This window comes from Pseudopodoces humilis, chromosome 1 (assembly GCF_049639895.1).
Source record: "Pseudopodoces humilis isolate 2021_Gansu_Grassland_sample_001 chromosome 1, ASM4963989v1, whole genome shotgun sequence".
In the NCBI taxonomy this organism is placed as follows: Eukaryota; Metazoa; Chordata; class Aves; order Passeriformes; family Paridae; genus Pseudopodoces; species Pseudopodoces humilis.
In genome coordinates this window covers 124,624,493-124,648,463 of record NC_142200.1, presented here as the reverse complement: position 1 = coordinate 124,648,463, position 23,971 = coordinate 124,624,493, and the positions used below count along the sequence as shown (strand labels likewise).

The 23,971-nt window shown below is 39.7% G+C and overlaps 1 protein-coding gene across 3 annotated transcripts in view; it reads left to right on the top strand.

The window, feature by feature from the left end:
- The window catches only part of SCIN (scinderin), a 70,139-nt gene that overhangs the window by 43,609 nt on the left and 2,559 nt on the right, over positions 1-23,971 (top strand). For all 3 annotated transcript variants that reach the window (XM_088056640.1, XM_088056642.1, XM_005518835.3), the window contains 11 exons: positions 12,104-12,196; positions 13,154-13,286; positions 14,964-15,052; positions 15,252-15,467; positions 16,557-16,678; positions 16,863-16,953; positions 19,429-19,599; positions 20,090-20,267; positions 20,740-20,861; positions 22,521-22,598; positions 23,843-23,903. In XM_088056640.1, coding sequence (XP_087912766.1) covers positions 12,104-12,196; positions 13,154-13,286; positions 14,964-15,052; positions 15,252-15,467; positions 16,557-16,678; positions 16,863-16,953; positions 19,429-19,599; positions 20,090-20,267; positions 20,740-20,861; positions 22,521-22,598; positions 23,843-23,903 — 1,354 coding nt within the window. The remainder of the gene's footprint in view (positions 1-12,103; positions 12,197-13,153; positions 13,287-14,963; positions 15,053-15,251; positions 15,468-16,556; positions 16,679-16,862; positions 16,954-19,428; positions 19,600-20,089; positions 20,268-20,739; positions 20,862-22,520; positions 22,599-23,842; positions 23,904-23,971) is intronic.

The following is a 23,971-nucleotide window of genomic DNA, read 5'->3' as shown; positions in this document are numbered from 1 at the left end:
TTGCTGTGACTTGGTCACCAGTCTCAACAGAACATTAAAAAAATCACCAGATGCCAACCCTGCTCTCATTTTTGTATGTAAACACCTGAATAGTTACCTATTCTGCTGAATCTTACATTCGAACATTCAAATTGTGTTACAGGAATTTTTTGACTTTCATGGGTCCAGTCCAAAAACAGATCTTAGCAATGCTTGACTCAGTTTGGTAGCTGCAGAGTGACCGTGTTAGGATTAGAGCTACCTCCATCACTTTTTTTTTTTTTTCCCAAGGAAGATTAAATATATTATTTCAAAGATAACCTAAGACCAAAATCCTCTAGCATCTGTTGCTAGCCCTATCTGCCCCCATGGGCTCACTGTGCTCTCACTGTGCTCTCACTAATACTCATCCTTTGCACTGCTTGCAGTGGTAAGCAGAGATCTCACTGCACTGCTTTTAGTTGCCAAAGGGATCACTGATAGGCAGGTATGTTCAGGACAGGCAATTTTCTTGCTCTAGTTTGAATCTCTGCTCTAATTTTCAAGAGAGCACAAAATTGGAGAAGCTATATTTTAAAAAGGGTCTCCCATAATCTCATTATTTAATATTGTGGAGTAATGGCAAACAGGGAGAAACAAGGAACCAGAAATTACTGTATTTGTGAAGATTTCTAGTCAGCCAGCAAGGTGAAGGTGCTTGCAGTAAAGCAGGAAGCATCGAAGCATTCAGTTCTGAGTCACTCAAGGGAAGGATGCAAAACATCCAATCCTCCATTCACTGTGCAGCAATCCCTTGATCTGATATCATAACTCTAGAGATGAAGTAGAGGGGAGGAGAAAGTCTATTTGTTTCCCTCTATTATGTAATTTGAAATATTAGACGCCCTAAAATATGTTTATGTAGATAGTACTTTCTGTCTAAATAGACTCATCTCCCTGTGACACATTTCAAGTACGTTGGGCAGCTGTGTCGGTCTGTAGGGTATAAGAGACAGTGAAAAATACTGAGTTTTACCTAAACTAAGTGTTAAGCCTGCATCTGCCCCCTCTGCTTAATCATGTCATGTTCAGCTAACACTTTTCAAGATGCTTGTTTTCTCTGAGCCTGTCTGATTCATAGAATTGCTTTATTGTTCCCCTACAAATTGCTCCCTTAAAACTGCAGCTCTTGGTACTATATGATTGCTGCGGGTTATACTGCTGAGACTTGTTGTTTTGTAAAGGTTTTTGATTTTCATGATTGAAAACAGTGAAACCTGAGAAATGTGACAGGTCCAAAACCACAAGAAAATGTATCATCTTGTTAGTATGCGTCTTTGGAATCACCCCTCAGCCTTTAAACATAAAGCTTTGTCACTTTTATTTGCTCAGCATTTGCAGTTGCCATGTGCCTGTTTGTGTGAGCATTCTAGAGCCCTTACAACAGGTGGGTCCCAACTTCTCATAAAATACGTAGGTAAAGATTCAACAGGGGGAACCTCTTCCTCCTTGCTGATAAAGCAGCCTTTCTCCTCCCTGCTTTTTCTCTAAAGCCCATAAGCAATGCTTAATCATGAGAATTCCTGAATGTCGCTGTATTCAGTGAGGATTGTTTTTGCCTGTGGTGTGAATAAATACTACGTGTGAATGGTGTGATCATATTACAGCCAGTCACACCTTTCTACCTTTGTAGCTGGAAAGGGACTGGCAGCACTCTACAATGCTAACTCAGCCCTGTGGATAAAATCCCAAGAGCACAAACAATAGATTCCATTGCAAATGCAAGTTACAGAGGTTCTAGAGACCCAAATAATGCAAACATGTTGAAAACGTGAAGCTCCAGTAATCCTTAAATTAATTGGATAGATGTCTGCCCATATGGATAAGAGAGCAGGATCACTCCTTCCTTTTTTATTAAATTCAAACCCTTTAAAATTATTTTTTACAGACCAAAGATAATTTCCAAGGACAACGTGGAGCACAGTGAGGTAGCTGGGAAAACGTGAGGCTTACTGTTACATGTAAGTGGGTGTGAGAGTTCAAGGACAGGTTGCTCTGAAGGAGCTGTGCAGGTTCCTGCAGTCCCTGGCTCTGTCACACGGATCATTACACCAGGCTGCAAGAGCAGCATGTCCCCCACTGGTGAAGGTACCGGTTTGGTACCTGCTCCTTTCCCAGAGCCAGCAAGAGCAGGATCTGTCATCACATCTCTGCAAAAGCAAAAACTGCCCTTGCTACTCTCAACATTTACATTTCTTTTTCCCTTGCTCTTAGTTGTATTATGAACTCAAGTCATGCTATGGGGAGGTTTGTTTGTTTTGTATAAATTTGTACTATACACTCCACTGTATAAACAGTGGGAGTGAAGGTGGTGCAAGAGGAGGAAGAGGGGTAACTTCTTAGAATAATACTCTATTCTAACTTTTTGTAGACTACAAACTCCAGACATTTGTTAAGGATTAAACAATTGTTTAATCGTGTAGCTTGTACACAGATTTACTCAAATGCTACATGTGCATAAGTTCTGAATTGCATGTAACTGTCAGGGTCCAGCCTGATCTTTCATGACCAAAAGAATGCCCAATATGAAAAGTAATGAAGTCCTATCTATGGCTTTGGAAATATGTAGACCAAAGTAATGTCTTTTATTATCTAAATTTAGACAGCTGGAAAAAATACACATTATTCCAAGGAATTTTGTGAAATAAATACTAGAAATGAATTTCAGTCCCAGGGTAGTGGCAGTATTGAACAGTACAATTGTACAAAGGAAAATTAATGCATTGAGAGATGGTTGAGGACAATAGAAGTTGTACCAGACCGCAGTGCAAAGACTCAGTAAGACTGGCACACAGAGAAGTCAACTGCATTTGCATGAGAATGCAAAGACTTAAGAAAGCTAATGCACAGAAAATCACAGAACTATGAGCTGTAGTTTCTATTAGTAGTTGCATTGGCTACTTAAATGAACAGACAGCTTTCTCAGGCTGCTTTAAAACTATGGGCCAAATTCACCCCTCAGGAAGACGAATATGCTTCTTCACTGGAGTGATTTTGGGTATATGCAGGTGCTAACAAGAATTTGGGTCCTGTCATTCTGAGCAGTAAGAGTTTATTGGATACAGCTCAAAATAGTCCAGGGGAATAAACCTACAGGGCTAAAAATCCTACACATGACTGTGCATCTTTCACAGCAACACCTGTTCAGTCTGAGGAGTGGCAGTTTACCAAACATTCCAGTGTTTAATTAAGCTTTATGATGGGCTCTGAATATAGGTACAAAGTGCAAACCCCTGACCCTTCAGGGTGCCAGTTTCAAGCTGTCAAACCAGGAGTCCTGTTTTCTTTACAGCTTTGGAGCCCTATCTCCTTTGTTAAGGACAGTCCCTTTTCTTGATGCAAATTTACATTCAAATTACTAAATTACACAACTCATAGTCAGTCAAAACTTGCATGGCCTGGATTCCCGTACAGCTTAGCTGCTTTGCACCAGCTGAGCATTTGGCCCAGCATTTTCCCCAGACCCATGTAGAAGATCGAGAGGGGTTTGGCCAGAGAGTGGCAGAGGCTGGTGAAGTGGAATCTTTCTAAACATTGGGAGTTGCCCATAATATTCTTCAAGCTGCAGTTTTCAGCTTCTTGGCTGCCTGAAGCCAGGTACTTAAATGACAGGGAACTGAATAGGAGCTGCAGGTGGTAAACATACCTGAAAGCCAGGCTTCTAATTAGGTCTCTAAATATGAATTTCAGTGCTCGTATTAGGAAGTTAATTTCAGAAAAGAAAATGTTCAGGTGTATCATACTGCATGGCGTGAGCTAACTTCTTTATGAACAGCTCTACTAGCAGGTGGTTGAAAACCTAATTTCTTATGCTAGGAAAGTTGCTTCTAAACTAGGTATTCTAGTGAATTTCTAAGATCCTAATGATTTTCTGGAAGTGCTTGCAATCAAATTATAATGTGTCTCGTTTGCATTCTTGTGAGTGAGAAAGACACTCATGTTTGTTACGTTTCCTTCTTTAGCAGCTGTAGTGCTTGCAGGGCTACCACGTAAGTCAATTATAATCTTATAATTACTTGTTCAAATATGAATACAGTTTGTAATGGCTTTTTTCCTTTCTGTGCTATACTATCAAGAAATCTGTTGGTGAAAAAGTACTATAATTTTCGGTTATTAAATGAGCATAATTAAGAGAAGGCCCAAGACAAGAGATGTTAGCACTTATCTCCACATGGGGTTGTTAGCTCTTACTTCAAGGTACTTTCTTGCAGCGGGGGAATTTCATGGAGAAGACCTGAAAGGGTAGATTTTCTTTGCTGTATAAAAAAATCTGAGATAGTCTGTTCCTGGAATCCTGCATCTGCTTAACAGAAATGCACCTTGAATGGATATTCTTTTTCCTTTTTTTTTTTTCTGCAGGTTTGTCTCCTCCCAGCCCCTTGCAGAGCAATTGGCATCTGTGTGCAAGATTGCCTTTGAATTTTCCTTAGTGAAAGTTCTATAGTGCAGGAAGGGCTTAGGGAAGAAAAACATTGTAGATTGTTTTATTGAGTTTTTTTAAAAGAGCTCTGCATGTGCACAGATTGCTGTTCCCTGTCCTGCCTGTGTGAAACTGGAATGAGAGTCCTCTCAAGTTTGGGCCAGAGTGAAGCTGTATGGAATAAACCATCCCATGTGTTGGGGGATCAGTTCAGTATTTTCACCACCACAGTGTGTGATGCTGATACATTCTGTAAATATAATTATTGCAGGTACTGCAGAGCAGGCTGTTGGGGCCAGGTCTTCTGCTTACACAACTGCCTATGCCTTTGATATTATCTGGCTTTACCTTTAAAATAAAGGGTAGGTAAATAAGGATGGATTTAAGTACTGCAGTAATGAGTGCTGCAGCTTCTAACTCTGAAGAACTGCAAATCATAGCTGAACATTTGGTTCCTTTACACAAAATTTTAGGACTTGTAGGAACTTAAAGATGTAAATCAGTTAGTGAAAGGCACCTAAACTAGCAGGAGAAAATTATTTTCAAAGAATTAAGCAGGATCTGATTCCCAGACAACCAGGTGAAAGGAACATTCTTGCTCTCTCTCTCTCTGCTAATTAATATTTAATTTATTTCAAACATCAGCAGGAGTTATCAGAGAATATCTGTCAAAATACTCTCTGAATTGCTTTCTTGAATGTTAGAGCCCAGTCTGTGCTCTGTCTTGGACTGAGGAGTTTGGTGTCACACCAGAGAGGATCCCCTGGCATATCTGGTCTGTTTGCTGTATGAGACTGGAAATGCTGGGCTTGTGAATACAGGCAGCGTTGCACTGCAGAAATATTCCAATACCTTGAGTAGCTTTTTCTACCTTCTCCTCTCATGGCCTGAGTGCTGAAACATGTTGCTGCAGCTCCTCTGCTCACCCTGATGCTGCTGTGTATCAAGGCTGCCTGCTGCTCTTCCAACTGCTGTGCATCCCCTGGGAACACTGATTTTCTAGCAGGATCTCTGGCTGCCGATCGTGGGCTGCTGCCTCCAGCTCAGGCTTCATGGAGTGCTTGCCACACTCCTCTTTTCACTCCTGTATTGGTATGGTCTAGCTACAGCCTTGGGATCAGCTGCAAAACTGGAGGCACTTAAGGAATGAAAAGCTGAGAGTGTTGTGGATTTTATCAGATAAATATTCTTTATGTCTGAGGCTCCCTGTTGGCATTAGTTACTGATTTATTTCATTATTATTCAACACATAAGCATGCACTGTCACACAGCACATAAGATACTTTATCCACAAGGCCTTCAAACGGAGTTCTGCAAAGCTGCAAAGGTTTCAGTTAGTGCCTCAATTTATGTTCCAATAAAGCAGAAAAAATGGGCATCTCAAGTGCACATGCAAGTCTCTGCAGGCTTTGGGTCCCATATTTAACACTACTTCTGGTATCAGAGGATGATGTTAGCAAAGGAGTGAGATTAAAAATTTAGGTAGAAAAAATCAGTATAAATGCAAAGAAGATGTGGAGGTGATTGATTAGTTCATTTTTAATTATGGTGCAGGTAGGCAGGTGCTGAGCAGCTCAGCTCTCCCATGTTCATTCAGCAGCAGTAATGGTTAGAAAAAGACTGCTGCATTTCATAGTTACTGCCATTCACTCTCCTGGTTTCTTTAGCAGGGGATCATTGTTCCTCTTGGAGGCATCCTAAAAGCCAGGTATTTGAAGATAATATAGGCTGGGGATTTCCTCATTTCATGCACACCCAGCCTCCAAGTAAATAACTAGCTTGGATACTGCCAGCTGTGCAGTCCCAGCAGGACAGAAAGCAGCCTATTTTACCTCTGAGCCAGACTATCAAAAAAATCAAATTTGTACTCTCAAGACTGATCTAGACACCTTTTTGTGAACATGTTACCCATGGCCAGTTTCACAGAACAGACAATTAATGTTAGACTATTGTTATCATGTGAGTAAAGGCTTTATATTCAAATTATCCCAGACAGATTTGCAAAGTTGCAAATGTTTTATTAAAAGGTGCCAAAGCCTAATGCCCTATTTTTAGGCAGTTAAGCACAGAGCTTTGAAAAAATTATGATTTGCATTTTAAATTCCTGAGACAACAGAAACTGGCTGAAAATGTAGGCCATAATTTATGCATCAAAAGTGCCATGATCAGCTGATGTGTTTTGCTGTTTTATAGCAATCTGAATTCATACAGATCAGATTTAGACCTTAATGCCAAAAAGTCCTTTTGATAAATTACATGGTGGACGCCCAGAAATTAACAGCATGCCTGAACTACTTGTTGGAATAAACCATCCTTTTTCCCGCTTTTCAGTGCATTTTGGCCGTTTCCATCTTATTTTCAATCTGTGTTCAGGAGAGTGAGAGGTTGTCTGCTCAAGGTGAGCATGTATTGAGATCTGTTGTTGCTGGAATTGCAGCGAGAGGCCATTTCAGGCAGAAATCCTGTGAGCAGTTCAGTGAAAGGATAAGTTTTTCCTGTTGGGAGTGTAATTTTTTGTAAGACAATGAATGTTTGTTCAAATTGATGGGAAGAGTTCCAGGTTACAATAACCAGTAAAATAAGCATATTTGGTTATTCATAATCTGACAAATGCCAATAGTAATTTTTGTCTGGCCCAGAATAACCTCAGCAGTGGTTGTGCTCTGTCAGAGGAACCAGTAACCCCAAACAATTAGAAGTTAAACTGTGGCTAGTTACTTCAGCAGTGAAGCCATAAAGCCAATGATCCTCTGCACTGGCACCCAGGGTCAGCTAGCCTTGGTTACTAGCCTGCATCATGTTCATCCCTTCCTTTCTCTGATGGATTTTTTCCTGCTCAAGTACATATCTGAGAGAATACCTATTTCAGAGAGATGTTCCTTATAACATTCTTCTCTGCTTTGAAGGTTAATAAAAATCTAAGCCTTTTATCTACCTGTGAAGTCATACTGTGTCTCTTGTTCAGACCTGCAGTCCTGCACAGTGGCTTTATTCTGTGTCACAGCCTATATGTGTACCTTGAATTTGTGGAGCAGGATATACTTGCTTGTGTCACAGCATGCAGGAGGGTAAATGATGAGCTACTATCCTGACTGTTTTCCAGAAGTATTAAGTAATAAAATGTCAGGTCATTTAGACAGCTTTAAGTTATGTGAATTTCTTGCTTTTCTTTCTATTGATCTTAGCATATAAAGATGGGAGTTCGAGTGGTTTTGAGGTCTGATATTTGGGATGACAGCCACAACAAACAGTTCCATTTCAGACCCAGAAACCTAACCCAAAGTGTGTATATGAAGAAGAAAATCAAACACAATGCTAGTGTACACAAGTTAAATTGTATAAAACTGGTTTTCTCTCTTAATTAACCTTCACTTGACATATTGTTCAGGTATTGTTTTCCTAGGTGGATTTTCAGCATCACTGAACTCCTTAAACTTCTTGCTCCCATTAAATCAATATCAACTGTTTTGTGATGCAGAGCTGGCTTCTCCAGTTACGAAGACAATATTTGCCAAATTTCTTTTAATGACTTTATTTTAATTATTTGCCTTGTCACATTCCTTTAGATTAAAAACTTTCTGTCTGTGATTTCTTTGGTTCTTTTTTAAGGGTGGAGTTTCACTTCTGAGTAATAGCATTGGCTCAGTATTTTGCACTTATCTGAGGGGGGGCAGAATATTCACAGAGAGGAGCTTGTTCACATGCAAATATGAAACAGGTTTTACAGGCAGTGTAAGTTACGTTGCATTTACCACAAGAGTGAACTTGGGCAATTGTAGAGGAACTGATGTACTGTTGGTTTGCATAATGGTATTCTTGTACTAACCTAAGAATGTCAACACAAAAGTCTTAAACACTTAAAAACCCCAAGATTTTAAGATTAATGCAGACTGACTTCCTGTTATATGCCTTCAGACAAGATCTAAAGATAGGGAGTTAATGAATACTTCAGCTAAAACAATGCTAAGCCCAAAGAATGGAGGAGGTGGGGCATGGATGTGCTTTCAGATCCCCTGATTACTCTTTCTATTGCTGTTACTGTAGTAGTGAATAATGATAATATGATAAACATAATAATATTGATGATGACTTAAAAAGCAGTTTTAAGGCCTGTGTGTGCACCTGTGTATTTATGAGATGTAAGGTTGGAAGTTTGCCAGTATGGTTGGGCATCTGGGGAAAAGTGTGGCTAGGTTGTCTTGTGTGCCCAAGAGAGCATTGCTATTTCCAGGTGTGTAGGGTGGATTTGTGGGTCAAAGTTCTCGGCATGTTTGTAAGTCAGGGTCTCACACCTCAGAGCACGCAGGAGAGCCAGCCTAGGGCTGTCAGCACTCTGGGCCATGCGGTGGCAAGACCCAGAGGAGCAGCCTGACTGTACAGAGAGGATTATATGAGCACAGTCCTGTGTGTGTAGCTACCACAGGATTTGTGTGGAACTAAGTGTGTGTAGATAAGTATCAGAAGATCCAGTGTCCTTCAAACGGTCTGTTGGTATAAATGATTTTATTGGGCAAAGCTGCTGCAAAGCTTTGGGAGCCTGATTGCAGTCTCAGCTGGAGTGATTTGCATTCTTTTTATCCATCATATGAGAGTTATCTGTAAAAAGGGAGGTGCCCTGGACAGCTACAGCTCAGCCATGAGGTGCTTATGCAATGATACAACCCAATTTCAGCACAGCAAACACTAACAGCTAACACTGTTGTTTAAACACTGTTGTAATTTTACTGATAAAACTATTAATTGTCATAACATGCAGACATGTGCATGTGGAGCCATAGCATGGGAGTCTTCCTTAGGAGGAGTAAAGACAACTTTGCTGGACGGCATTTCTTTGGGAAAGAGCATTATTTCAGCATTCTGTCATGCTTTGTGTTTAAGAGCGGAATTTTTCCTTACATGATTTGTCTCATCCTCCATTCTGTAAGAAAACTGTCAGCAAATACATGTTAGAAACAAGCATAAACTGTTCCTAGCAATACAGATATGTACTGACTATACATATTTCATAAAACATCACTTCATATATTGAGTATATATCTATATGTATATATGCTACACGTCTTCACAATTGGTGCCTTCACAGGCCTTAGGTCATTTATCCTTGTATCATCTCCTGGTTTTGATAGCAACACATGCAGGTACCACTCGTGATTCAGCTCAAGGCATTTTCTGACAGTTGTGTTGGCTGCACAGCCCTCCTCACAAGTCCTGTGTTTCCTTACCTGATGGGGGGAAAAGCACATCCTGTCCTTCTTAACAAGGGTCCCCTACAATGCCAGGATCTACAAGCAGCTGTGACTTAAAATGCAAGAGAAAGGGATACTCTCAAAGCCCTTCTCCATTTGTTTTTGGGCTTCTGACAAAAAGAATGGCAGAAAATAATAACTTGTATTTTCTGTTCGCCTGTGCTGAAGCACAGGGCTAGAGAAGCTAGGCAGTGAAGCTCTCCTTGGCCAGAGAAGCTACTGTGCAAGCTACTGTTTAATGAGTTGTGGAGGGGTTTCCCTGGAACCAGAATGTCCCACGTGTGCACCTGCACAAACCGCTCTCCCTGTGTTAGTACCCATGAACTGAGATTTCCTAAGACCAGCTTTGTGAGTCTGACAATAATTCTGTATCTACTTCAGAAAAACATTTCTGCATTTGCTTTTAAAGACAGCAACAACAATCTAACCTGTGCTGGGCCAACACTTAAAGCCCAATTTTTAAATTATAGGGCCTGCTTACTTTAATTGCTGCCAGACTGCGGCACATAGACCTTCCTGTAAATAGGGAGGCCGCTTCTCTCAAGACGCTTTCACAAGCACCAACAGGCACTATTTGCTTTGAAATATTCAGAATGACACTTGCATAGTTAAAAGAAAAGTATCAACGTGCATGACTTACAAAGATGCTGCAAAATAATTGTGGTGCCACAGGTATTCTATATGCACAGCAAACAAAAACACTGATTTTAACTGTGTCAGAAGTCAAAATTTTTGTGGGTTTTTTTGGGTCTTTGTTTGTTTTGGAGGTGTTGGTTGGTTGGGATTTTTGGTTTTGGGGGTTTTGGGTTTTTCTTTCCCTTTTACTGTTAATGCTTAATTAAGCAGAACACTAGTGAGTACAAACTTCTGAGAGTTTTAATAACTCTTTTACCCTCTTACTGGTTACAGAAAGTCAAATATTATAAAACCTTCAAACTTGTTCAGTATCTGTTCAGATAAAGATGTATGCCTGTTATTTGGGAATTTTGTGACCCTGGCATTACAAAGGCAGGTAGGAAGGGAATTTTTAGGAATTAGTGCCAATGAACTGCATATTCCCACTGTTCTAGCCGTTCACCAGCACAGAGTGGCACTCTGTTGTGGACGGCGAGCCCTACTTGGCCTATAGAGTAGTAAATCTGCAGCCATGTAGTGTAAGTTCAGGAAATGCTGACTGATAGCTACTGAAGATCTATGGGTAACATCTTTCTTAAACAGGACATTGCTTTTTTGTCTTCAGTGAGTCTCAGATAAAATTTTCTAGCTTAAACTGCAACATCACACATGAAAAGGCTGTTTTCATTTATTTTATTTTACTATTTTACTGACTTTGCCAGGTAAGAAAACTCCACAGATGGCAGATTTCCATTAAATATTTATTCTGTATTGTTTTTCTTTCCAAATTGTTCACAGCTGTATACTTTGCTGGGCTTCCCTGTTATCAAATATTTACAAGACTTTTGCCTGACTCCACATTATATTTCACAGCATGTTATGCAGATAATTCACAAGTTCACAGGAAGGCTGGCATTGCCTTTGTACTTTATGTTAATATTTAGTCTCTCAGACATATCAATTGCTACCTTCACTCTGGGACATAATGTCACAGGAATCCATAATATCATGTGTGTGACCTTTGGATCTGTCCACGTATACGAATCTTTAAGGAAAGATCATCAAGAAAGGGTAACTAGGACTTAATAATGACTACCTGCCTAACATATTCTTGATGAACCTCTGTAAATTTCTTGTAGTGATAGTTATTATAATATTGCCCATGGTGTAAAACTACCACAGTGTTAAAATTGATATTCTAGTGGTAGAGCAAGAAAATGTTTTCTCACACCATAAATTATTTTCAAGACCCTAGCTAAATTTTTCCCCTTAAAATGGGATTAAGAATCTGTAACTTTTAAATTAATGAACTCATAATCTGATATTTTATACTGTTGATTGAATTACTTTATAATTTCAGCTAATATATTTCATTCTGACAGTTTTAATTTTAGTATTGTTAAACATTTTAAGAGTAATGTCATTCCAAAAATTGTAAGATGTGCTTGACAACAGTTCAGAAGTTAGTGGGAAGAAAAAAGGAAGACAAACTGGTAAACACACACATAGAATAGGATCACATACACTCTGTGTATGTGTATATGTACATGTGTATTCTGGTGTCTAGACAACTAGCAAATTGACTTGTAGAAGAGACATCATGTAGGTAAAAGTTGCTGGAGATCTGACAGAGTTTTTAAAAATTATCTGTATGTTTGTGTCAGCTATGAGTTTGGTTTTAGATTGTCTTACATATAAAGATGATCCCAATTATTTGGTTACTGTGACAATACATTAGTGTACAGATATTTATGCTACAGCGCCTACTCTCTCTCTGCATTGAATTTGTTATTCTCTTATACAGGTTTTAGGGAACAAGCCAGAGCTTCCTGAGTGTGGTGATGATGACGATGAGCTGGCTGATATCACAAACAGGAGAAGTGCTAAACTTTATATGGTAAGTTATTTATTTACATACTTACAATTAGGTGTGCTCAACAGTAGTAATGCTTTTATTCACTGCTTCCTCATATATGGAATTCTGCCTTGGTTTACAGAACTGCTCTTATTTTAGTTCAGTTGCAGCCAATGGACAAGTTTCTCAAAGGATGTCAATCAAGATAGTCCAGGAAATTTGAAAGAAAAAAAATGGATTGGATTTCTGTTTACTCAGGAAACAAGTTAAGCATGGCCTAAGAACCTTGCAGTGCAGGTCAAAGAAGAATTAACTGCTCTTAAATCATCCTGTCTTCTTAATTTTAACAGGGAGACTTTTATTAGTCATATATGACTTAGTTATTCTTAGCAGAGTTTAAAAGATGGACAGTTACATTATGTCTTATATATCTCTAACTTTATTCCTTTCCCCTTCATCACTTAACAAGGATTGCTAACAAGTGGCAACACTGACAGCATGGAGTGCTGTTGGAACTAAAAGTGAACTTACAGTGGTGGTAGAGGTTACAAAGCAGATTCTGCAACAGATCTTACATTCGAGTTTCCAGTTAGAGAACAGCAGGTTATAAATTTCACCTGTTAGTATCAGTGTAGGACTATTTTATTATGGTTCCAAATGCTGTTGTTCAGTGTGTGCATGTACCTTTGGCTTCAGTGTGAGTTGCTTGGCAGCAGGGACTATACCAGTGGAAGAGAAATGGATTTATTTTAAGAAGTTGCAAGACAAGGATCCAACAAACTCCCTAAAATTAACACTACATCTCCCTCTATTGGTTGTAAAATGAAATGAAACAAAAAATGATAATCATTAGTCTACTTTACTTCCCAGCAGTACACAAATTTCATATAGCCAGTTATACAGGAATGGCAGCAGATTTTTATACTAATTTCAGGAGCGGAAATTAATTTGTCTGTAAAAGCCAGAGTTGGTGTAAATTTGAAATTACTGTTTTCTTAGGTGTCAGATGCAAGTGGATCTATGAAGGTGTCTGTGGTAGCAGAGGAAAACCCCTTCTCTATGGCTATGCTTTTGTCTGAGGAGTGCTTCATTTTGGACAATGGTGCTGCCAGGAAGATCTTTGTGTGGAAGGGTAAGAGGTCACTTGTATTGCAAATGCAGAAGCGAGCAGAGATAGCTGAAGAGTTGACACAGAATTTAATTTGACTAGCAAGAATTTAATACTGGCTGGACACTGTACCTGGCACACAGTTCTTCCCTGGTATGGTCTGTGGACAAGGATTACTCACTCATGTAAGGACCTCAAGACTGAGTCTTATCTAAGGACCCTATTTTTGTGATATCTGTAAGCTTGGGTGATTAAATGCTTACCTAAATGGCAAGTAATAACTCTGTGAGTTCTGTACATTATCAAATCCCTATCTTTTGGGACAAAATCTGGACATTGAAAATTCCATTTGGGTAAGCATCTCCACAGAGGTGTGAAATTGAAAGGTATGTGTCCAGGGCATAAACTGAAAGCATAAACTTGCAAGTACTCCAATGTCTCTTTTCTTCTTGCAGATATTTCTCTGAGGTGTCATCAGTTGGCAATTGCTTTGTCTAAATGTTTCTGAATTAGGTCTTGACACCTTGTAGCTGGATTGTTGTAGTGCTGCCATTAAATCCGGCGCTGAGTATTTTTATTTTTTTTTGTCTGAGGCAGCTTATTAATTATTCCTCGGCATTTTTATTTTGGTCTACTGTGTGCAGTACCAGATAATTACTTGCTACATTTGTCAAGTCTCTCAAGTCAGCCCAGGAAGCATTGTAAGCATTTTGTTTGAAAACTTAATTTGCAGTTAGGGAAATATATTTTAAAAGAAAACATTTGGGGAGCATTGTGCTTAGACAGCCTATGGTCTGTCTGACCCCCTGATTGCCGATTGTCACTCTATATGACAGCTCCTAGAAGAACCAAGCCACCAGGGTCAGGCATAAAATAAATAAAATATGATTTAGGTTCTTTGACTGTGGCCCTGTGTAATCTCGTTTGTGTATCCTGTTTGCTACTGCCTGTAAAAATAATGTGTGGAAAACCCCCATTGGACTGTGAGTCTCACCCTTGCAGGGAAACTGCAGCTATCATCTCTGCTGGAAATCTTCAGGCCACTAAGCTGAGAAGTGTGAATTACTTCGGTAATGGTCTCATTCAAAATGGGATACAAATGATTACTTTATCAGAGCACCTGATTAGACTGTGAGGTCTTTGGAGTGTAGTCACTGCAGCCTCCTGGGACACACACCCTGTAGACAGTTTCAGTCCCACGGAGACTTCCAGAGATAACCTGATACTGAGCAAGGCTGAACAAGGAGCAGTGGATAGGGAAATGGATAAATTACAAAGCCCAGCCAGACAAAACAGGTATTTCTTTTACTCTTCTGCACTCCTTGAAGAAGTGGGGGCAGTTCAGCTTTATTGACTATATTGCAGCCCAGCAAAAAGAAGAGTCAGAGAAAAGACCCAGGGTAGCTTGAGCCCAGCAGGTATTATTAACTAATTTTTATTTGCCCCCTTTTCCTCTTGTTTTTTTGTTGTTTTGGTTTTTTTTTCCCTTAAATTAACTGTTTTCAAAGCTCTGGAAGTACTGTTTTGGTCATCCAACTTAATGTGAATCTTCTTGCTCATGCCATGTCCAGCATTTGTGTTTGTTCAAGACTGAGGGAAGAGCAATGTCAAAGAGAACCTGGCTCAAGGATTACTTGTTTTTGGAGGTTCTGTGAGCTTATTGCCCTTTCCCATGTACTGTTATCCTTCTGTTTTAATCAGGCAAAGATGCTAACCCTCAAGAGAGAAAAGCTGCCATGAAGAATGCTGAGCAATTCATAGAGCAGATGAATTATCCTGCCAACACACAGGTGCGATCTATTTACGGAGGTGATACCAAGAGAGCTTGAGCTCTGTTAAAGACATTGTTTTTAAATCAGCAGAAAAAATATTTCTCAGGGTTTATAAGACATAAGGGTGATATTTCACATATAATCTAGAAAAGCTTCTGTTTGAGAAAGTGTGTCACTTCTGTGTTCCTCCTGTTTCATGTGTATGCCTTCATTTCAGATTCAAGTCCTTCCTGAAGGAGGTGAAACGCCAATGTTCAAACAGTTTTTCAAAGACTGGAAGGATAAAGATGAAAGCAATGGCTTTGGCAAAGTATATGTCACAGAGAGAGTGGCTAAAATTGAGCAGATTGAATTTGATGCTACCAAGTTACACGAGTCTCCACAAATGGCTGCTCAGCATAACATGGTAGATGACGGTTCAGGGAAAGTAGAGGTAATTTTCATGTTGTAATAAATTTTATCTAACTAATGTATTCTGCTACTTGTAATGGGCTAAACTGCTGCTCTGTGATTCAATTTTTATACTGTTGTTTAGATTAGCACCATATTAGTGGAGGTGTTACTTCAAGCATCACAAAAGGTACTTGGCAGTAGAAGGTGACTATCGGCTGTATGCTGGGTTGTGTTCTTTTGCTGCTTATGAAGAATGTACCAGTCATCAAGAGAAATCAATCACCAGAAATACTATCTCTTGTACACAATACCTTGTAAATATTTTCTTTAAATGTGATTCTTGGTCTAAAGGAAAAACTTCAAGCTCATACCAGCTTGAAATCTGGAATGGGAGGACTTGTGCTTGGCATCAGAAATCCATTCTATGTCTTTATGTAGGTGTCCAAGCTGGTTTCTAGAGGAACCTTCTTTGTCCCTAGTGTGTCTCTTGGGTAGCCTGGATTTGGAGAGAAAAAGATGACTGTATAGTCTTTCTAGACCTTTCCATATCCCACTTCAGGACTATCTTTGGACTACACAGGGATAGCATGGCATTGTATCAACGTGCCCTGTTGAATGCAAATTGCATACTGGGCTTCTGGAAGGAAAAGAAGTACTTAACAGTCTCATCAATGTATTCTCTAGGTTTCTGGTCCATAGGCTTGAGCAGCCAACTGTTAGCTGAACTGGGCTGTAGTGAATGAATTTGTAAGACATCTGCCTAACACCATGTTATCTGATTGCAGTGTGCCTCTCCAAAATGATATCTTTGTTTTATGATGGATCATAATGTTGTGCTATGTCATACTGTCACCTTAAGGTGTTAAGAAAGTTCAGCATAGCATTGTGAAGTGATTGTGTGGCGATAAAGTACAAGAGAAAGAGAAGTGTATTGCAGTCCCTTGTTGATGGTCATCATTAATTCAGTGGGCACAGGGTGTATTTACCTACTTCATGAAGAATCCTCCCTGTTCCTATTCAACAACACTTGGGAACAGAAAGGACACTCAAGGGATAAGATAATAAAATACTTTGTAAAGAATCTCAGGATGAAGTTCAGCAATCTCCTGTGACTTCCCTGTTTCCCCAGATCTGGCGTGTGGAAAGCAGTGGGCGAGTGCCTGTGGGACCTGAGACATACGGACAGTTCTATGGGGGTGACTGTTACATTATCCTCTACACTTACCCTAGAGGGCAGATCATCTATACATGGTATGTTTGGTTGCCTTTGCACAGATCTGCAGTGTGTGGGTATCATTTTATGTTGACTTCTATGTCATTTTGAGTAGAACCTATGTAAATGTAAGATTGTTCATGGTGAGTTTGTCATACAGCACAAGCTCTGGGTTACTTTGAAGCTAAATTTAACCATTGCCTTTCTCCTTGTCTTCCTCAGGCAAGGAGCCCATGCTACAAAAGATGAACTGACTGCATCTGCATTTCTGACTGTTCAGCTGGATCGGTCATTAAATGATCAGGCTGTGCAGGTTAGTGTCCTTTGGATAAAATCCAACAGAGCATGTGATATATGCAGAATGTGATGAGAATTGAAAGGAGGAGCTGGTATTTAAAGACTCCAATAAGAAATGCTAATTGCTTAGGTCTGTATCGAATCAAAAAGCACCATGGGATCCTGTTAAAGTTGCCAGAGATTGCCCATTTAAATCATCCTTTCTGTATGCAGTTGTCCAAAAGGACACAGATGTGCCAGAATCTAAAACTGCCTTTTCTTTCCTTTGATTTCCACTGTTTTAAAATTAGGTTTCAGTCCTGCCAAGACTTACAGACCCTGTACATAGCCAGTGGAGACTGAATGATAAGACTGTCCCAGGGCAGCTCAATCCAAACAGGAGTGTGACAAGTCAGTAGCCCTGTGGGAATTCCTCTGTCTCCTTTTGATTATGGAGGAAGTTGAAATATGTAGCCCAGGCAAAACACCTGACTTTTAGAGGACCTAAACTGGGAGAACTGAAAGCCACATGAAACACAGAAGAGGAAAGCCTGCCAGAATTGTGCAACAGGGTCTGGCTTTTCCTTGCTTCAGTGAGGAGCACAGCTTGGGTTTTCCTATCCCATAGAGTTTGCAGCTCCATGAAAGCAGGACATGCATCCTCACATGCAGAAATTGGGTGTGCAAAGCAAGACACTGGACACTGGCAACTAAAGGGTGTGAGTAGATAAGCTAGTCCTTAGCTTGACTGGGTGGGCTCTCCTTACATCACTACTGAGAAGTAGTGGGTAGGTGAAGACCTGAGAGGTCTCTTTTCACAGAAAAGCTTGAGCTGTAAGATGAGAAGGGACGAACAGAGATATTCTAGGCAGTGGGAAATAATTCTGTGATTCCCATTTCTAAATTACAAAAGCAAAAGGCTTCCCCCACCCACCAAAGTACAGTTAATTCAGATGGCAGCCCATACTTCTAGCCACTAATCAGTTATGATTTCTGATTGAAATTATATTAAGGAAAGATTAGAACACATTTAGATAATCATTGCTTGAAATATTCCTAACATGTGCTTTATATTTGGACCATGTCCAGCACAATGTGGTCCTGCCTCATACCTAAAGTTAATCTTAAAGTAATAAAAATATTACTACTATTGTTAACAATATTATTACTGCAATAGTAAGGTGCTTAAAAAGTCTTTTTATTAAATCTGAAGGAGATCCATTTCACTGCAGGTAGATGTGATGCTTAAAAGTACTTTCAGCCTGCAATGAATTTAGGAATATATATGTGTGCATATCCACATGTGTATATATATATGCACATATGTATGTATGTATGTGTGAATTTCTATGCAAACAGATAGAATATATTACCTGTGCCTAACATGTCTATCCACATTATTTGAAAGCTTTAAGTGTGCTATTTCGTGTGGTCACTAGATGGCACGACAGTACAAATGACTGTTAGAACATTGGGCTTGCAAAAATATGTTTCACTGTGGTGTTTGGATGATATGGGGTTTTTTGAGTTTATTTGGGTTGTTGTTTTTTGGGGTTTTTTGTGGATTGAGTTGTTTGGCGTTTTTTTCCCATTTGTAAAATCCTGCTGCAGTTTGTCCCTTACAAGTATACATGTCATATACACGTCTTACCAGACAGCTGTAGCAGTCTGTCTACCTGTGAAATAAGTAAAAGCACCTGCTTCTGCCCAGCTGCTGCTGCTGCCCCTCTGGGCACCCTGGCTCTCAGCTGCCCCAGGCCTCACTGAGGGCTCTCCACTTCTCCTACTCTGCTGGCTACATAGTATGTCTCAATATCTTTTTTCCCTTTCTTTCTGGGAATGAAAGGCAGGGACTTGCAGCCTCTACCTTGGTCAATGGTACTGTTATAAAGGAAAATTAAATGGTTACATATAAATAACTTCTATCATACATTAACCTGAAAATTGTCATTCTTCATAGTGCAATGTGGTTTTTTTAGATGGTGATAGTGTCTTTTACATCTGTAATGGAAATTAATTTTCATCATCCAAGTTATCCTCTGGATGAGAAATTTATACTACCCTTTTTCATCCTCTTGCAGCTAAAATACATACAGAAATAGTGAATAAAATTAGCAACCATTCTCTTCTGCTTAAATAAAGAGCACCTAAACTTCCAATACAGTTTTTCAGGAGAATTAAGTAATTCTATAAAACACTGTGAAATGACAGTTCTTTTGAAAATGCGTGACTTTTTTATTACGGTAGATAGCAGCCATTTTAATCAGCTAAATATTGTGTTAGAAGTTTGAATCTTGTCTTTGTGTCACCTTGATTGACAAAAAAATCTCACAAATGCTCTAACTCTGTATGTCTGGAACTATATTTTTCGATCCTTTCAGCTTGCCATTTCTTGTTTTTGCTAACATGCTCAGCATTATTGGCTAAGATCCCCCAAGCTATTCAGCAAAGACCAAAAATAACCACTTGTGTCCTTTTGTTTCTTTTACTGCATTTCTTTACATACGTGCAGATCCGAGTCAGTCAAGGCAAAGAGCCTGCACATTTACTGAGCTTGTTCAAAAACAAACCACTTACAGTCTACAAGGATGGGACATCTAAGAAGGAAGGTCAGAAACCTGCTCCACCGACACGACTCTTCCAAATCCGCAGGAACCTAGCAGCCATTACTAGGATTGCAGAGGTAAGGTCACCTACTAGGTAAACCATCCATTCCCAGTGGGAAATGATAGAGCTGACATGAGCTTCTCTGACTAATCTTGTTGGGTAGTCACATCTTGTAGGAACACAGAACTCCAAATCCAATCCACTGCTCTATTTGACAAACCGGTCCAGTAAACTAAAGAGAATGTGCTGTAGCTGGCTGGAATCAGTCTACATTGTTAGGAGGAACTGCCAGAATACACACAGTGAACAGTCAGTTGACAAAGAATAGACAAGTCATCAACCCCTATGAAATAGTCTTTTCTACTGCAAACAGTCCTAAGTTTCGCCCTGCAAGTCAGTTCCTTGTCTTATATCCTTCTCTAATTTGTATCAGTATAAAACTAGGGGAGAACTGAAGACCAAAAGCACAGCAGATTAACATGTCTACACATTTTATATAAGCATGCAAAATAGTAATTACATTATTTGAAGAGCTGAAGAATAAAACAATTTCTTTTTTAATCTAGGTTGATGTTGACGCAATGTCACTAAACTCTAATGATGTCTTTGTTCTTAAACTGCCAAACAACTCTGGCTACATGTGGGTAGGAAAAGGAGCGAGTGAAGAAGAGGAACAAGGAGCTCAATACATTGCCAATGTTCTCAAATGCCAGACTGCTAAGATTAATGAAGGCCAGGAACCAGGTTTGTATGAGGCCACATGGCTGCTGCTAGACAGCTGAGAATACACAACACTGCATGGAGACAGTAGGTTTAGATTAGATGTTAGGAAAAATACTTTGCTGTGAGGATGTGGTGAGGCACTGGAACAGGTTGCCCAGAGAAGTGGTGGATGCCTCATCCCTGGAAGTGTTTAAGGAATGGTTGGATGAAGCTCTGTGTATGGAAAGGTGCCCCTGCCCATGGCAGGGGCATTGGACCTAGATGATCTTTAAGGCCCCTTCCAACCCAGGCCATTCTATAATTCTGTGATTTGTTCTAGGCACACAACTGATACTGGTATTTTCACAAACTTCAGGAAGTACTGTAAGAAAAAAACGCATTCATCTTTGAGACAGCAAAGAGATTGTTTGGGAATTTCTGAAATACTATCTAACAAGCTAAAACATGAAATGTTAAATCATCTGGTGAATAAATTATATATTATGTATTTTAGAGGAATTCTGGAAAGCACTTGGAGGTAAAAAAACATACCAGACTTCATCACAACTCTTGACAAAGGCTGAAGATCATCCCCCTCGCTTGTATGGTTGTTCTAATAAAACAGGCAGATTTATTGTGAGTATATGATGGATACTTTCTGTTTATATAGTTTCTGGTATATTTTGCCTTGGAAATCAGTGGTTATTAAATGAATTTGGGGATCTGGCTTAGCCAGGATTGGCAAGAACTAGAGAGTAGACATTTGATGCTTTAAACTATCCCAATGCTATGGATGAACAGAATAATTAATATTGCAGAAAGTTGCATCCAGAGCCTGCTCCTGCCTGGAAAGAGAGGCTTGCAGTTGCAAAAAGATCAGGCATTTGCCCAGTCAAAACAAATTTAATTCTTGCAGAGCATCACCAGATTGCTATCAATTTGCTGAGAAAGAGCCTTGCCCCTTACATGTTTGACAGTGGTGGCAATGCTGCTTGCCAAAAATCCCTAGCAGTCTGAAATTTTCCGTAGAGATTTAAGATGTGTAATTGTGCCTTTGAGGTACTGGCCTGTGCTCAAGGAGGTAGGAAGACCTACTTCCCTGACAGAAATACCTGGAGCTATGCACTGGGTATTAAGTCTGTGATTCAGATGTAATTGCTTACCATATTCTAGGAGGGCAATGCTGTGTCACCAGTTGGAAAGGACACACTCATTTTTATGTAGGGGACATAGCTGGCAGTCTCCTTAAGGCACAGCCCAGTCATTTGGAGAGGGATAAAACAAATAGGATCCTTTAATAAGGACTTTAAAATCTTACGAGAGTACGAAAGTGTATTCTTCTAACAAGCTTCTAAAATACTCCTGGGAAATACAGTAATAGGAACCAGCCTCTCTGCAGTAGTCTGCTGGGAGCTATGGACTTACTTTTTATTTTAAATTCCCTCCAAATTCTATGAAATCCCCTCTTTCCTGTAGCCTTTCTCTAGTAACTGAATCACCACCATTAGAGGTCCCAGAAGAGTCAGGTGAGATCACTCTGACCTTCTGGCCACAGTTACACAGGGTGGGGGAAAGGAATGTCTTTTTCACCATCTGCTTATCATCCCCTTAGCACTCCTACATGACCACATATAGCCAAACCCTTGACAGTCCTTTAAAAGTAGGAACCATTAGCTACATTATTATCTTTCCTTCTCATACAGAAGAATATTCAGCTGCCTTTCTATCTTCCTGCACGTTCTTGGAAGAAGCAAGCAGTCTGCCTTATGTTTGGGGACTAATCCTCAACTCACATTAGTCAACTGTAATGTCCCATTGCCAAGTGACTGGGAAGCTTGGTTGGGTGTGTATTTCATCTCTGAGCTCATCCCCTGCAAACCAAAGCAGTTTCTTTACCAATTAACGAATGTAAGCTGCATGAATATATCAGTTTGGTTTGTTCAAGGTTCAAATTTCCTTGTCTCATTCTTCTGGCAGACCTCAGTCCCAGCTTAACAGTTGGTCAACAGTAGTCAACAATTATAATGTAGATCTTTGCTTCTCCTGAGGATATCTTACCAATTCTGAAAAACCAAAAACTGATTTTATAAGACCTGCCATTATGTGATTTGTTTCATTTCAGAGAAACACCCTTAACACATTCATCAAGTAAGTTTAGGGTTTTATCCTTTAGGAGCCAAAAGTTCATCACCTCTGTACTTAACATTATAAAAATAGGTTAGGTCTTTGCAAAATTGTATATCTTGATAAATCATTAAAAACAGAAGTGCCCTCAACATGTATTATCCTTTCTAGATTGAAGAGGTCCCAGGAGAATTCACTCAGGATGATTTGGCTGAAGATGATGTCATGTTGTTGGATGCTTGGGAGCAGGTGAGCTGTGTACTTGATTACTGCTTTTTGTGATAACAAGGAGAATTTATTCTTAATCACTTAGTTCATAAGATGGGATGAACAATCATCTTGACAGAATGGAAGCAGTTTTGTTCTCTTTAAATTATACCAAAAGGAGCTATACTTCTTGAGCTATATGTTGTGCTGGTGTTCACACATGTGACTGAATTTCCAAGCATATTGTGAGACCATGGCAGGCACTTCTTATTTAAGCCATTGGAGGCTGCAAGAATATAAGCCCCAGCAGTGTTTTGGAAAGTTTCTCAATAGCATTCTTGACTTTATCACAAAAATGTATTCATTTAAAAAAAAGTTACTGTATTAGGTGTATTTAGAATCCACTAAATCCTTGTAGCAGGAGCCACCTACAAAAAGTCCTAGGAGAGAAAGGGACCAACACATAATGTCCATCATTGCCCAGTTCACTGAAAACTGAGAATGTGGAGAGCTTTTTGAATGACAGGCAAACTCGCTGAAGCTTTGGAGAACACATCTGTTTCTCACAGTATATTCTCTCTATCCTTCCTCTTCTTTTGGAGGAAAAGAGGAGAAGGCCCACACCCTGCTTCTCTTCTTTAGCCTAACCCTTAAGGAACAAAAGGCTGAGGTTTTTGGAAATAAGAAGGAATGTCCATGGTTCATATGTAAAGGAGTGATGGTGGGTGGTGGGAAAGAGCTGGATGGAAAGTAGTTGGGACATACCAACTCAGATAAGAAGTCTTGGGACATGTAGCTGGTTTCCAAGCAAATCCTGGAGAGGAAAAAAAGGGGTGTAGGGGGTTGCAGATCAAAGCTCTGGTTGTTGGGTGTTTCAGTTGGCTATCTAGCAGTCACCCGGGGTAGCACATATCACAGGGCACAAATGCTGATGTGCATGCAGAGCTCAAATCAGACACAGTATTACTACCTGCACCCAAACAGCAATTTCCGTGTAAAAGTGTAAAAGATACCTATGGAAAAAGTAAATAGAGATCCTTTCATCAGAATGAATAAAGGTCTGGCCTTCCAGTGTCATAGAGAGCAGTGTGATTTCAGAGGGCATAATTACACTTTCTCACAAGGGAAAAAAGCCCATCAGCTGTGGTTTGTGAGAGCTCTGTATCTCTGCAGTCTTTTCATAGCATATATTCTTTGTCCTAGAGGAATCAACTATTCTGCACTTTACCAGCTGTACACAACATCCTTATAATACCAGGGGAGTTATGTCTTTCTTCTGTTTGCAGGTTTTCATCTGGATTGGGAAGGATGCTAATGAAACTGAGAGACAGGAATCCGTTAAATCAGGTAAATCAAATCAGTTTGGCAGATTTCTGAGTGAAGTAGCATCAATATTACTTAACAAAGAGGAAAAT